At 41.9% G+C, this 16,331-nt stretch overlaps 1 protein-coding gene across 9 annotated transcripts in view; it reads right to left on the bottom strand.

Annotated features, from left to right (window-relative positions):
• FRAS1 (Fraser extracellular matrix complex subunit 1) overlaps positions 1-15,971 on the bottom strand; it is a 451,240-nt gene extending 435,269 nt beyond the window's left edge. For all 9 annotated transcript variants that reach the window (XM_027087689.1, XM_027087692.1, XM_027087691.1 and 6 more), the window contains exons 1-2: positions 15,864-15,971; positions 9,112-9,143 (exon numbers count right to left, since the gene is read on the bottom strand). In XM_027087689.1, coding sequence (XP_026943490.1) covers positions 9,112-9,143; positions 15,864-15,939 — 108 coding nt within the window. In that variant the 5' untranslated portion in view covers positions 15,940-15,971. The remainder of the gene's footprint in view (positions 1-9,111; positions 9,144-15,863) is intronic.
• Positions 15,972-16,331: the final 360 nt, after the last annotated feature.

Genomic DNA, 16,331 nt, shown 5'->3' with positions numbered 1-16,331 from the left:
ATTTGCCACTCAAACTCCAAGAAAACATAAGCTTGCTTAACTCACAATTGTCATTTGATATTTATGCATCATCTTTTCCCTTAGTAAGCAGAGGGCTTTAAAAAGTAACTAAAATGAGATAACACCATAAGGTGTTAGAAATGAGTGACAGTTCTTTTCTAGGAGATATATATATATATGCATATATAAATGTACAAGGTATAAAATAAACATGTATATGTACATTTTTGTAGTTATAAACAGACAAATGAAGACCAAAAAAACAAAATGAGGTACTAGGTTGTAAGGCAATTGGAGCAAAAATGACACAAACTTAAAAAAAAAAAAAAAGTGTGGGGAATGTATGGTCTGATCAGAAAATTGAAATATATGTTCATGCTACAATCTTTTGAACAAAGTAATATGGCTGCCAAGCTCAGCTGCATCTTCTAAATTCAAAACAAAGCATAAGAAATGTGTTTGTTAACTTAAAACATCTGTTCCTACCACAAGACTATGAACAAGAATGAAAATGCATATGGATTGTTCATCAATAAAAGCACAAAATCTCTTGTACTATTCCTCTCACACAACTATGCTCAGAAGATATGAATTTCCAAAGAGGAAACTACCACATCTGATTATGGTGGACGATTTATAAAAGCCCAGTAAAGAAAAAAAGAATCATCTGAGGCACCTAGAGCCCAATTCTCACTGCCTGGTACCCAAGGGTACAAAATCAGTCCGTTTGAAGGAACGCAGGGGAGAAACCCTTCATTGTACACCTCTGGGGTCAGGAGACTTTCTCACCACCACTCCACCCCTGCCACAAGGGCTTCCATGAGGCAGAAACACACAGCTCTAATCTTCAATTCACGCAAGTCAGAACCCAAGTTAGAAAGGCTTTGTAAGTCATTTAGACCAAGCCACGACTATCTCATTTGTGATACAGACTTTCCAGTCTCCTCTTGAATCTCTCTAGTTAAAGGAAGCTCATTACTTCTCAAACTTTATTCCAGCACCTAGCAGAGTGATGATGTGCTGATTTTCGGTAAAAAAAATGTTTTTACCCCAGAATAATTATATTTTAATAAAGAGTAGTCTCTCCCACTTAAAGGCATATTACTCAGTGTTTAAAAATAAATGAAGAGGCTGAAAAAATGATGAATTCTTGTTAAACTATAATGAAGAACAGTGATATCCTACAATACCCAATAGTACTCTTAAGGGAAATTAAGGAATGGCTGACTTTATCGTTTCCCTTCTGAGTATATCCACAAGATGCCAAGCATTCCCCCCACTGCTGAGAAGTTCAGGTTGTTTAATAGCAGTCGCTGACCAAGATTTACTAAGTGTTTGGGGGACTTTGAGCACTTAATAGGGAAAGCCTCCAAATTCTCTTCATTTCTCTTCTCCATAAAATTTCTTGAGCACGAACACAAGTCTGAGACATTTTCATTTCTATGGGCTACATCTCTTGTGTTACAGTTTCAAATAAAAGAATGCTATAGCACATCAATTTTTTAAAAGGACGCTAGCACTGAAGAGCTCTACTTGCCTTCTTTAATCCTCCTTAACCCTAATCAACAAGGCTTACGGATTAGACCAGAAGTTCTCAATTTCTCCCACCACAATATACAGTGGGTAACACTCCCACGAATATATCAGACTTTGACAAAACACCAAAAATACTTTGTAAAATCTTTAATAGAAGTAAATTAAAATCACAGTGAAATATTACCTCAAACCTGTTAAGCGGGCTATTACAAAAAGACAAAAGGTAACAAGTATTGGAAAGGATGTGGAGAAAGGGAACTCTTGTACACCGTTGGTGAAAATGTAAATTAGTGTAACCATTATGGAAAACAGCATGGAGGTGCCTCAAAAAAATTAAAAGTAGAACTACTTTATGACCCAGAAATCCCACTTCTGGGCATTAAGTCCAAAAAAAAATGAAATCAGGATCTTGAAGAGATATCTGCATTCCCATGTTCCTCTCAGCATTATTCCCAATAACCAAGATGTGGAAACAACCCAAATACTCATCAACAGAAGAATGGATAAAGAAAATGTGATACACATAATGGAATATTACTCAGCCTTAAAAATGAATGAAATCCGGCCGTTTGCAGCCACATAAGTGCACCTGAAGGACATTATGCTAAGTGAAATAAGCCAGATGCAGAAAGACAAATACGGCACGATCTCACTTACATGTGGAATCTAAGATAGTTACCCTCATAGAGCAGAAAGAAGAATGGCTGGCAGGGGGTGTGGGGAAGAGAAAATGGGAAGAGTTTAGTCAAGGGGTACAAGGTTTCACTTGTGCAAGATGAACAAGTTCTGGAGATCTAATGTATAACAATGAAACTATAATTAACAATACCATATTATATACTTGAAAGTTGCTAAGAGGGTAGATCTTAAGTGTTCTCACTAAGGAAGGAAGGAAGGGAGGGAGGAACGGAGGAAGGAAAGAAGGGAGGGAGGGAGGAAGGAAGTGAGAAAGGAGTGACTGAGTTGATGGATATGTTTATTAGCTTGATGGTGATTATTTCACAACGTATACACATACCACATCATCAAGTTGTACGTCTTAAATATATACAATTTTTATGTATCAATTATACCTCAATAAAGCTGGGAAAAGATTTAGTAGAATATGTAGGATTGATTGCAGGTGAGGGCTCAGCTGTAACTCCACCCCTTTTCTTTTACTCAAGAAAACGTATCAAGCAATATGGGAAGAGTAGTGTTGTAATAATTATATATGTATAAAACAATATTATATAAACAAACAAACAAATAGCAAACTCAGGTGCTCTAACAAATTTTTTGCGACCTTCCTCAAACTGCTAACAACACAACAGTGAACCTTTACCCAGGGTGAGAGCCATCCATGAGACTAAAATTCAAGCTTAAGTACTAGAGTAAGTTAAGAATTTTAAAGTTCTAAAGCTGCACAGTCTGATACAGTAGCCTCGACCCACGTGAGGCTATAAATTTTAATTAACATCAAGCAAAATTTAAAATCTAGTTCCTCAGTGTCGCTAGCCACACTTCAAGTGCTCAACAGCTACATGTGGCTTGTGGCCACCACACAGGACGATGCAGCTCTGGAACATTTCCATGAGCACAGGGCGTTCCATTGGATGGCCCTGGGCTAAGGAATCTCGGAGAGGATCTAATCTAACTCTCTCATTTTACGAATTTAGAAACTGAGACCTCATTTCATTCAAGTGACTTCCTCAGTACTGCACGGCTAGTAATTACAGAGCCAAAACCCGAACCAAGACACCCTGGCTTCTACCACGCAGTCATTTCCACTCCGACATGTCGCTGCCACCTAGGTGATGTGAGTGTCTCTTCCTTGCCAAGCACAGTTCTGGGTTCTTTCACAAGCATGCTCTCAGGTAATCCTCACACCGACCCTATGAGGTATATTATTATATAGACAAGGAAATTGAGACTTGGCTGTTTAAAGTCTCATATCTGAGGCCACACAGCAAGTATGTAGCAGAACCAGATTTAAACTCCAGAGCCTGGATCTTTCCACTGTGTTGTACTGTACATAGTAAACACTCCACAATTTTAATTCTTCTTGAGAACTTTTTCTTCCTTTCAAATGTGCTAAAAGTTAGTGCCTCGTGATGCTCTTTGTCAGCATTTGTGAGGAAAAGTATTCCAAGTAGGAAAATGCCAACACTCAACACTTTTGATCTGGGGAAGAAGAGAGGCTGTGTCCACCTTTGTTAAGTGTAACTGCTTTACAGCAACAGTAATAGCAGCTGACCTTTATGGTAGGTCACAAGCTAAGCGCTTCCTGCTGGTCTCTTTGAACCTTCACAACAACCCTGTGAAGTAAATCATTCATCTACATTTTACAGATATAAAAACTGAAGAGGGCTTCCCCTGGTGGCGCAGTGGTTGAGAGTCCGCCTACCGATGCAGGGGACACAGGTTCGTGCCCCGGTCCGGGAGGATCCCACATGCCGCAGAGCGGCTGGGCCCGTGAGCTGTGGCCGCTGGGCCTCTGCGTCCGGAGCCTGTGCTCCGCGAAGGGAGAGGCCACAGGGGGGAGAGGCCCAAGAAAAAAAAAAAAAAAAAAAAAAAAAAAAAAACTGAAGAGTTCAACCATCCACCCCCAGGAAGAACCTATAAAGGAGATGTTTGCTTGTGGTGAGGCCAAAGGAAAGTGAAATTCTTTTTACTCAATATTGACAGAAAAGGACAGGAGATAGGTGAAAACTTTGAAATAAAAAATCTGTTTTCCTCCTCACACTTGATGCCCCTGTCACAGTTAAACATATAAAGTAGGTAGCTTCCCTCTGAGGGACTCCTGATTTAACCCAGCCACTCTCTCTTCCACTGTGGCTGACTTTGGAGAAAGTCCTGAGAGCCCAGGGGTGCGGCGATATTGTGGAGGAAGAAACACACCCCAAAATAGACTATGCAGTGTTTCTAAAGGTAGGGGACCTTCCTGGGTATTTTCTGACCTGAGGAATGGAAAGAAGAGAAAGGAGGGAAGACAGTGTTAAAGAAAGAAGAGAGACAGACAAAGTCAGTACATAACTGAGAGACAGCTACATGAGGCTTAGAACCCAATGACCCCAGAGTGTCTCCACGAGTCCACAGAGGTGTCAGAAGTTGGGAAACACAGCACATTGCTGGGGATTTGTGTGGGAACATATATATAATAGAGCGTGTACTATATGTTAAGATGGAATAAGCCCTAAACCTTCCTTGCTTCGTGTGGTGAATTTAACACACACTAGTGTGGGAGAGCCTCAGCTAAATGGGAAGGGGTGAGCCAGGGACAGCTGGCTCTTGCAGGAGGTCGGGACAGAGGCTGGCAGAGACAACTGCGTGACAGGTGCAGCAGGGAGGGGGTGGGCACATATGGCTGATGGTAAAATAAGCTAGCTGTGTTCAGAGACAACAAGCAGACTGGCTTGGCTGCGAGAAACGGCATGCTCGGTGGAACGGCTTTAAAGTCAGACCCAGGTTGCAACGCCCTCTTCCTCTAGCACTGACTAGCTGTGTGATTTTTGAACAAGTGACTTAGAGTTTCTTAGTCTCAGGTTCCTGATCTGTAAAGACAACACCTATTTCCTGGGATTGTTGAGAGTATGAAATACGTAGCAGGTGCCGAGTAACAGTTCCTTCCTCTTGTCCTTGGCTGGTAAAGAGGAATTTTGTTATTGCAGAAAAGCACATACCAGGCACTGTGTCTGGGTGTCTTCCCCACATTACCTCCTTTACTCTACAAAAACCCTTCAGGAGAGGCTCTATTTATCCCCATTTCACATAGGAGGTGATAGAGATTCAGGAAGGTTATGTAACTTGGTCACAGAGCTGGTTTGTAGCAGATGAGGAAGAATCAGAGCAAGGTCTGTCGGCAAAAACCCTAATATGAAAAGATACATGCACCCCAGTGTTCATAGCAGCACTGTTTACAATAGCCAAGACATGGACGCAACCTAAATGTCCACCGACAGAGGAATGGCTAAAGAAGATGTGGCACATATACACAATGGACTACTACTCAGCCATAAAAAAGAATGAAATAATGCCATTTGCAGCAACATAGATGGACCTAGAGGTTATCATACTAAGCAAAGTAAGTCAAAGAGAGAAAGATAAGTATCATATGGTATCACTTATATGTGGAATCTAAAAAAATGATGTAAATGAACTTATTTACAAAGGAGAAACAGACTCAGACATATAAAACAAACTTATGGTTATCAAAGGGGGAGGGATAAACTAGGAGTTTGGGATTAACAGATACACACTACTATATATAAAATAGATAAACAACAAGGAACTACTGTATTGCATAGGGAACTATATTCAATATCTTGTATTAACCTATAATGGAAAAGTATCTGAAAAAGAATATATATATATATATGTATAACGGAATCACTTTGCTATACACCTAGCTATATAGTGTGCTATAAAACACAACATCGTAAATCAACTATAGTTCAATTAAAAAAAATTTTTTTTAAAGGTCTGTCAGACTACAGAGGTCCTGAATGAACCACTCTATCTGGCAGCTTCCCAGGCAACAAGTGATGAGATGGAAAAGGTATCAGTGGAAGGAATCCTCACAAGACAGGTTGAGAGTTAGCAACTAGTAGCCAGAGCTTCGATCTGTGTTCTCATTTGCTTGGTATGTTTCATGGAATTCTGGGTGAAGCTGGTGCTTTACCATTTTCAACCATACCCACTTTCCACTTTTGGTTACTCACCTGAGTAATGAAGGAAGCACAAGAACTTCAATCCCTGCCTCACCCTCCCCACCTATAAAATGGAGAGTTTGGACTACATGACCTCCAAAGTCACTCCCAGCTCTACAATGCACGTGGGTAGAATTTACAGGGTTTGGGGCTGGGACACCATGCCACTATCCTCAAAGCCAGCCCCTGGCTGTGATGCCTCTTACCATAGAAATCCTCTCACCCAAGGAGTTGTTTAATCAGAGAATCCTAGAACAGTATATAAATGTTCTTAAGCTTTGTATTTTAATTCAAAATACATAAATGCACATTCATTCAATTTCATTGATGCAGGTGCAGTGCTTTTCTTCAAGACCAGGCCATGCGGCAAGAGAGCAGCAATGAATTATTCATACAATTAGCTATGGCCACAATGCATCATCCCCATTCCAGTTTGAAGTTCCTTAAAATAGAAAGAGAACTTCAAGAGGTTGCAAATAAATCCGAACGCAGAATCTCTCTGGACTTTGGTGCTTTTCCCCCAATCTTTTATAGTTGTTTCTCTCATACTTAATTTGACAGCAAATTTTCAGTGACTCACCTCTACAGAGTCTTTTTTTAAAGTATTCAACATAGTTTCCCTAGAAACAAATGCTATTTCTTTTCATATTCCCATTTCAGCAGTTTAATTAAACTATAAGTCAGGTTTTGTCATTCTTCTGCTCTAGCTCCTCCAGTGGCTCACCCACCTGATTGAAAGGACAAGCTAAAGTCCACGGAAGGACACGCTGCTCTGTCACTGCCTACCTCTCTGACCTCATCTCCTGCCATCCTCCCCCTGGACCACGTGCTGCAGCCACAGTGACCTCCAAGTACTTCTTCAAACGGCCAAGCAAGCTCCCACTTCAGACTTTACACTCCCTGTGGAATGCTCTTTCCCTGGATATCCAAGGGGCAAGCTCCTATAGTGCCCTTCAGGTCTTTCTTCAAATGTCACCTTACTTTCTCAGGGAGCCCTTCCCTATCCCCTTATTTCAAGAGGCCACCCTTGTCCCCTATTCAGCCTTTTCTATCTCCCCACACCCATACGGTTTTCCTCCTTAGCACGAATCTGACATTCTAAATATTTTATTCATTAGAATTCGAGCTTCATGAAGGCAAGGATTGTGCCTGTTTGTTCACTGATGCATCCCCAGTGCCTAGAATAGCAGGTCCAGAGTTGTCACTCAGTAAATATTTGTTCAATAATAATCTTTATTATTGTAGTAAATGTATTGTCTTTCTGCCTGAGTTGCATAACCACAATCACAAGTACATCAGGCTAGAGGAGGTGTAGGAACAAACATAGCAGAGTCTTGGTAAGCAAAGAAGGCAACTAGAGGGGTCAGGAGTGTGCTAGTGCCCCCACTCCTTTCACTTGATCAAACCAAACTGACCTCTTCCCGTACTTGATGCTTTCGTATTCAAACGTACAATACCATGCTGCCGCGTCAAACATAGAAGGTAGTCTAGCCACTTTCTTCAGATTCAGGAGAACAACAGAAAGAAGACAGGTTGTTTTGTTCTGGTCCACCCCTTAACGGTCAATTACCTTTAGCAAACCTCTCTCTCTCTCTCATCCTTGGTTCTGCATTAAAAAGGGGGAGAGTATAAAATAATACATGACCTGCCTATTTCACTGATCTGCTGCATGTATCAGGTAGATCGATAGCCATGAAAAGATATTGAAAAGTTACCAAGGACTCTATAGAAAAAGCGATTTTCTTTGTATTAAAATGGACAACTAACTTGTCTATAATATCTACTACAGCTCCCCAAAACTGATGATGTATTTTATAGCACTTTGATTTTAAAATGATTCCTAAAATGTATTAAAGAATAAACAGAAGGAAGAGTAGGCTTTTAAGGGCATGGAATGGGAAAGAGAGTGGAAAATGGCTTTCACCTGATTCTTTAACAGAAGAATATAAGGAAGGAAAAAACACATCAATCTCCAGAGCAGTAACTGTATTACATAAAGTTCAGATTCAAGAATATTACTGTGAACATCTACAATTATCTAGGCTCTCAGATATTTCAAATATTTCTCATCTACTTCAATACCACAAGGACAATCCAAGATGACATATTGGTATCACACATGTCAATAGCGGGTTGGGATGTAAATGAGCAAACCCTTTCCAACCATCTGAGTTTTGTTTTTATTACAGCCTTTATTAAACTAAAATAAAAAGGTGGTGAAGAATGACTTGTCACACCACTTATTAGAGTTGATGGAGTGTAGACGGTCTTTTCGATTGGCTTTTAACACACTGTTATGCACCATAGTACATTATTAATGAAAAGAAATGCAGGAATCTTGCATCAGCTTTTCCCCCACGTGATCCCGACATTAAATTCGAAATCAATTCTCCTCTACGTGGCAAAGGATCAGAGATAAAATGTTAACTTGTTTGTTACCAAAACTTAAAAGTATAATTCAAAGCAACAGTCGGGATCCTCCATATTGTATTCAATAATTGTATATTTTTTTGGAGGGGGGTTCAAAGGAAGAAGCAAACAAGTTGTTTGGAAGATAAACAAATTGTGCCCTAGTTCATATCTGACAAAAGAATGGGATCTAATTTTCTCTCTGATTGAAAGAACTCACAAGACAGCCATGGAATGCAAATTGGTGTTGGGTGTTTGAACTTCTCTTCCAATACCTGAGTATCCAAATGGAACTAATTCACTCTGGAAAAGGTATTAAGTAATTGAGCATGATTGTGCCAGAATGAGGGATAATCCTCAAACTGAAAAGGAAAATAAATACATTTTACAATGACAGGGTCACCTCACTCACTCAGTAACCTCAATCAAGCATTTTACATGCAAAATAAATAAACCAAATATATGAAGAATGACCTACCGCCAACAAGGAACCCTGATAGACACAAGCACCTGTGGGGAAAAAACAAAACAAGAATTAAAAGGGATGCATAATAGACCAATAGGCACTGCCCTGGCCAAAGTACACTAAAACTGCATCTACATGCATCATAATCAGTAAACTGTGCTTTTTCCAAAGCTTGAGGATTCTGCCCCTGGGGAAATAATCCCATACACCAAAACAACATTTCTTGGACATGCATGAGGGAAAGCGTTATTAAAACTCATTATTTGAATTTTAAAATAAATGTATGTATAACGACATGCTATAAATACACTGGTGTATTTTCCTATATGACAAATCAGCAAAGCCTTCCTAATCCAGTCCCAATTTACTTATCCAGCCTTCTCTGCCACTCTTTGCTTACACAAATTCTCCAGTCCAACCCAAGAGGCCAACTTAGGATCCCATGGTAATGCTTTCATATGCCAATGCTTTCATTTTTGTTTCCTGCAGGAGATGCATTTGGTCTAATCAATTTCCTTGAACTTGATCCCATCTCCTTCACGGAGCTTTCCAGCCCACAAAATTATGCTTTTTCTAAACCAATTTTTGAACAGCACAGCAGGTGTTGATTTAACCTATAGACATGTAGGCAGCGTGCTAACAGATACTAGCTCAGAAACAGGCTGCAAAGCAGATTGAAATAGCATACACACACCAAGACAGAGCACACCTTGACAATGTGCCACACTTAATGTCCAAAGAGGGAAGGACACATTTTACTACAGTGCTTGGATGCCAACAGATCATTCGTGAAGTCTCAGAACTATTAACTTCTCAGAAAAGGACTGGTCTACCTTATCTACTAATAATGGAATTAAGAACAGTATTCAAAGAAAAGGAGACGGTTATTTACACTTGGGGTTTGAATCAAAGATCTCCATGGGCAAATTTATTGAAATGACTTTTTGTGCCCTTGAAATTCAAATAAGAATAACTTGAGATAAAATGTTGGGGGAAAATTCTTCCTGACTTAGTTTTAAGAAATTCTGTTCCAAAGACAGTATTTCAGTCTATGGTATATCATAAGAAAGGAGATATATATAGATATAGATATATATAAACACATATATGGATATAGATATATATAAAATAATCATATGACATGTGGATATGGATATATATAAAATAATCGTGGGCTCCCCTGGTGGCGCAGCGGTTGAGAGTCCGCCTGCTGATGCAGGGGACACGGGTTCATGCTCCGGTCCGGGAAGATACCACATGCCGCGGAGCGGCTGGGCCCGTGAGCCATGGCCGCTGAGCCTGCGAGTCCGGAGCCTGTGCTCCGCAACGGGAGAGGCCACAACAATGAGAGGCCCGCGTACCGCAAAAAAATAAATAATAAAAAAATAATCGTATATAAGTACACAAATATATATCAACACAATGCAATTCCTAAATTATGTAAATGGACTTATTTAATTACTTCTCACATTTAAAAGTTAAACATAAAGATCACTTAGGTACAATTTAACAAAATTTAAACTTTAGAATAAACAAACAAAATTTACCCTTTAGATAAAACCATCCTCAAGTAATTTTATTACCCTCCTCCACAGCACTACCCTCCAAAGGCCAGTAAACTTTCAAAGCTCCAAAAGGAATCAGGTATCTTAAGATGTATCCAAGTACTCATATCAAAACCCATTTCTGGAAATGTAGACTGATGTTATAAAATCACAGTAACATGAAAACATAAAGCAGCATTGAGTGTGGCATCACAAACACTTGGTTAAGCCAGACATCTGTTAGAAACTCAAGTCAAAACTATGTGCAACTGCTGATAAATTCTATCATTAGAAAAGGGAAACAACTCAATTTGGGTTGCTCTAGGATGTACAATTCTAAAAGAAATTAGCCTTGGCCTCTGAGGGCTTTCCTAAAACACAACATCTCTACCCAAAAGGCAGCTGCAGAAATGAGTCTCCATTAACACAGCTTCCAAACCCTCATTGCTTCCCTGTAGAAAAAAAGAAAGCATTCTACTGTGATGCCCAGTCCCGTCAAACATTCATCACCACCCAATGCCACGTGCAATCCTCCAAAGCAAGCATATTTCTCCCACACTGGCACCAGCTTCACACCCACCAGCAGACTAAGTTGGGAGGTTTGTTGGCATTGGGTGCTAGGTGCAACTCCTGGTCCTGCCTTTTCACTAATCGATCAACTCATATACTTTGGAAAACAAAGTTACTCTCTCCACTCGTCACTTTTTTTCTTAAGGAGCACTGCAATTCTACCTGAAGTTTCGATTTGGGCTTTATTTGAACTTGAAACTCCAGCTGAAGGGGAATTCTAACTGATGATGAAGATCTAGAAGGAGAAACAGGCCTTCTTCAAGGGAAAACAGGAAAAATAAGAGACTTTGCCAGTTTCAGGGCATGGAATACAGCTGAGAAGGCAGGTAATTTAAGTTCTGACACCTGTGAGAAAGTGCATAAAGTTGTGCAGGGTGAAGGGATCACATAGTGCCAAGGAGGAAGCTGAGATCTTGAGACCTTCCTCCTGTGGTTGGCGCCTTTCTTGCAGGTCACATAGGCAAAATGTCACTCCATATTCATTTAAATAAATGTCATTTCATATTCCTTTTTAGGCCCTTTGGCACATCTGAATGTACTCTATTATGAGACACGCGTATAAAATCTGAAGTTTTCAGAGGAAATGTGAGATATAATTTGCACCAGTACTCACATCCTGAAACTATTCACTATGGAAACCCTACCTGATAACATGAGGAAATTAGAGAGGTTAAATCTGTCACAAAATGTCAGGCCCATTTGTTCAAAGAAATAGTGGCACATGACCATAACATATGAAGAAGTTTGGACAGCATGGTATCACAAAAATATGACTCATTAGGAACAAGCAGCCACAAGTTGGTAGTTAAGTGTTCAGGCTTTATTTTGTGCTATAGTTCAGCATATGGCTTGTACACTGTGGAATAGTTAAAATAGAATCCTTTTCTGCACTGACAGGACAGCTCCTGTCCTGATTATTGTCAACCAGGAGTCAGATCAATTAATAGAGTAGTTAAAACATAAATGGGCCAACTGTTTTTGAACTAGTGTAAGATTTGGCACACAACTCCAACTACGCCGTGTTGGTAGTCCCCTCTCCTCTCCTGAGGCAAGTGGTGGACAGTATTTTATGATTACTCATATCTGAGTAAAACTGAGCAATATTACCACTCAAGTCCACAACAGCGAATACAGATGACCATGCTCTCACTAAAGGATTTATTTGCAGAGGGTAACACCCAGGATCCAATCCCCAGAGGAGAACAGAAATGCAATATGATGGAAATAAGAGCCTATGACAATACAACACCCTTTATTTCCACTAGCTGGTAGTTGCAAAGCCAAAAGATGCAGAGTTGCAATTATTCGATATTGGGAAACCCACCAAGGACCAACGTTTACATGTCCCTACTGCTACCTTACCTATATTAATGATTTCCAGGTATGCAAACTCCCTGAGGGAAGGCATTATTTTTTTTTTGATGTCTGTATGTCCCTACCAGACATAACCTAATAACCTGATATATAAGCTATCAATAAAGATTTGTGGAATGAAAGAATGAAGAGATAGGCTATTTTTTCCCATCCAATGTCTTTCCTTCCTTAACATTGAGTTTTAAGCACTGAATCCTACACAGAAGGAACACTTCTACCAAGAGTGGAACCAAATATGCTGATCCACCCATAAATAAAACACTCTGTCTATCAAATGATCCTTTTCAGTATATTCTGCTAATGGCATTTAAAGGAAAAAGACTGGAAGATTGTAAGCTTGGCTAAAGTCACATGGGGAGTGATGGACATAGACTGGAACTCAGTTCTCTTAACCAATTCAAGACTCTTTATCCACAGCCAACATGTTCTATCTAGTGTAACTTCACAGGATTTCCATGGGTCAACACAACTCAAGATGTACTTCTCCAGAAACACATCTGATTCAGAAAGCAGCCACATTTGCTAGAAGTTTCTCTGTGACTTGTTGATTTTATTAAGTTCTCAAATCACAGTAGTTTGTCAGCTTGGCGATATAAGAAAATGTAAAATAACACTGCCAATAACCTGCTTGTAAACCTTCATTTTTCTTTTAATAATTAAAATAAATTTCAGAACTAGAAAGATGCAACTGACCAAAAAGAAGGCAGCAAATACTGATCGTCTTTTTTTTTTTTTTTCTATGCTGGATGATTAGCAGAAGTATTTTAGAGCTATCACCTAGCCAACTTCTGCATTTGGTGAATAACAGACCACAGCCCAAAGAAGTTAGGTGGTTCATTCAAGGTCACACAGCAACAGTCTAAGCTTAATTTGAAACGTGATTTGGCAATACTCGTTCACCTGACCAAAATTTTTTAGCACCTATTGTGTACCAGGAGCTGAGTTGGAAGGATAATAACCAAGAGCCATCCTAAGCCCTCTGCGAGCACACAGGTGAGGAAGATTGTATCTTTATCAACTAAAATTATAGAATTATTAACTGGTGCACCAGAAACATATATGACATGCTCTCTGAGCATTGAGAAGAAAACAACGAATTCTGCCATGGCCCGGACAGCAACAGTATCACAGAGTAGGTTGCATCAAGAGACCCACACGTGTGAATGCTTCTTTTCCACTTTTAAAAATCACTTCCAAGGCTAACAATAAAAACTTGAGGAAATCTCTAATATCCTTAAGCTCTCCATTCTTGACCTCAATGCTCGTATTTTTAAGAGAAAAAGAAAACCCTGACGGAACCAAATCAAAGGACTCATCAGATGACAGCTGAGTTTTTGGCCGTGGGACTGTTATCATTTAATTAATTTAATGAGATAAAGTATGTAAAGTGTTTAGCATAGTGCGAGGCAAATAGTACAGTGTTCAGTAAATGTCCATATTCATTCATTCATTCATTCATTATTAGATAAGCATCATTATGACTTGGATGGAAACTCTCAGATATCTAAGAATCCAAGTTGTGGGATGATTCTAGAATGTTCTGAAGGTGGGATGAAAGAGTAAGAAGCAAAGTTTCCAAAGAATCTTTGGAGGAATAGCGCCCCTCGCGTCCTACACTCCTCCCCCATCAGAAGACTTTGGACGTTTTTAAACTTTGCCCTTTTTGTCAACCACTCTTCCAAAGAGCGAACCCTGCAGGCCCTTAGTAATAATGGCTTTTGTAATTTCAAGAGATTTGATTCTGAAAAGCAAATCTCTTACATCATTCCAACTGCCCCCTGGTGAGCTATCGGGGACGGACAGCACGTTTTCCGCGTTGCTGGAACATGATCCTAAATAGAAAACTACCATCACCAAGCGCAAACGTAATTTTTCTGTCTCAAGTTCACATTGGGGTGGCCTAGGTTGACTCTCCCATGTGCTTTACTACAATTAAGCCCTATACGTTTTATTGTCTTTTAAGTTTGCATACACACGCACACATACAAAAGGCACGGTTCTACAGGTTACGCCCTGGTTGAAAAAGGCTGCACAGGCCCCAGACCTGCACTTCCCGGGGATGATACACACTTGACATAATTCCCGGGAGGGTGCGGGCTGGCGGTCGCTCCACCCACGGGAAAGTCCCCACTGCCGTGCGTTTCCAAAGCCACCGTCACTTTCTCCCGGGAGGCTAGCTAGGAAAACGCCGTTGCTCAGGTGGCTGCAGGTGGATCCGAGCCGGGCTGTGTCCTCTTCGGGGGCTGCCGCTGCCCCCAGTCCCACGCCCGGGTCCGCACCCGAGCGGAGAAGGCGCCCCGCCCAGCGCCCGCGACGGCCGCGGCTGCGGCTCTGATTTGCCGCGGGGCAGGTGAACTCTTCTTCCCGCAGCTGGATGAATAATGAACGGAGCCGGGAGGGGAAGCCGAGAGCCCTGCGCGGTAGATTAAGCCGCCTTCCTCAGCCCGCCGCCTCCCTTCCCCCTCCCTAAGCACCCGCTAGGCGACTTTCCTCGCGACTCTAGGCAGGTGGGAGCTCACGCCGCCTCGCGTCCCCGGGCCCGCCATCCTAGGACCCCCAAACTCTTGATTTCCTTATCGATTAATTTATTTGCCTGAGGTCACATTGCTTTTGCTATCATGGCGACAACTCCCACAATCTCCTTTTTTCTCACCCCCAGCTCCAGGGTTTTACACGTAGGTTGGAGCCTCGGAGGAAAACTGGGAGGCAGGGGGCGAAGTCAGAGAACGGAGCTAAACTCTTATTAACCACTTCTTTTCTGGGGAAGAGGCAGGCTCGTGCCTCTCTGTACTGGGGAGGTTTCTTGCAGTGCGATTGAACTGTCTACTTCCAGAACAAGCTCTAACCACCTTATAAAATCTTAATTGGACTTTACGGGTAGACTCATTGGGGGAAGGAGGGAGGGCGAGAAGGGGGTTTTAAGGTGCCGGATTTTATTTTTCATAGGAGCATAAGTATTTTTACACAGGTAATTGCAATTGTTCACTCCTCACCTACGCTCCATGTAGATGCTTTCCATTCGGGGGCACCGGGGAAGTGGGAAGAAAGAGAATCCAATTTCAGAGATGGTACCTCGGTCGGCCACCCACCCACCCACCCAAATGCACTCAGGGCAGAGAGGGAGAAGGGAGTGGGGCTTGTGATCTGCATACAAAACAATCAGGAGTTGGAATCTTCTCACAAAAGCCCCCTCTAGTTCCACGGCCACCCACCCACCCACCCCCAAAAAACTTCCATCTGACCCACAATGCCATACACCCGGCACCGCTCTCTCACCTTCAGAATGATGAGGCAATACTGCAAATTCCGCCAATGCCAGGGCCACCCCGAGCCACACTTTGAAGACACTCATTGCCGCCTCTGCACCCAAGCTGGGCAAGCCCAGCCTTCAGCATCCAAGAACCAGTTCTCAGCCAAAACGCAGCCTTCGGCGCCCCAGGCTGGGCGCCCCGAGAGCGGGGTGCGACGGGCGGCGGGCAGCGGGCGGTCACCTCCGGGGAAATGAGGCGATGGACGGGCGAGAGCGACACTCTCGTGGCGGGGGGGAGGGGGAGGGATTCAATTCACTCACTGCGGGGCGGAGAGCGCGCCTAGCTCTCCAGCAAAGCAGGACGCCAACGTCGGCTGAGCTCGGGAGAATAAAAGAGGAGTCAGGGCGCAGTGGCCCGCGGCTAAGGCTCGCCGGAAAGTTGCCCGTCACCAGCCGACTGGATCTCCCCGCATTTCCCGCAGGCCGGACCCGCC

Source organism: Aethalodelphis obliquidens, unplaced genomic scaffold, assembly GCF_003676395.1.
Source record: "Aethalodelphis obliquidens isolate GAN/ISIS:26980383/991018 unplaced genomic scaffold, ASM367639v1 scaffold59, whole genome shotgun sequence".
NCBI lineage: Eukaryota > Metazoa > Chordata > Mammalia > Artiodactyla > Delphinidae > Aethalodelphis > Aethalodelphis obliquidens.
This window is presented reverse-complemented; position numbering and strand designations above follow the sequence as displayed.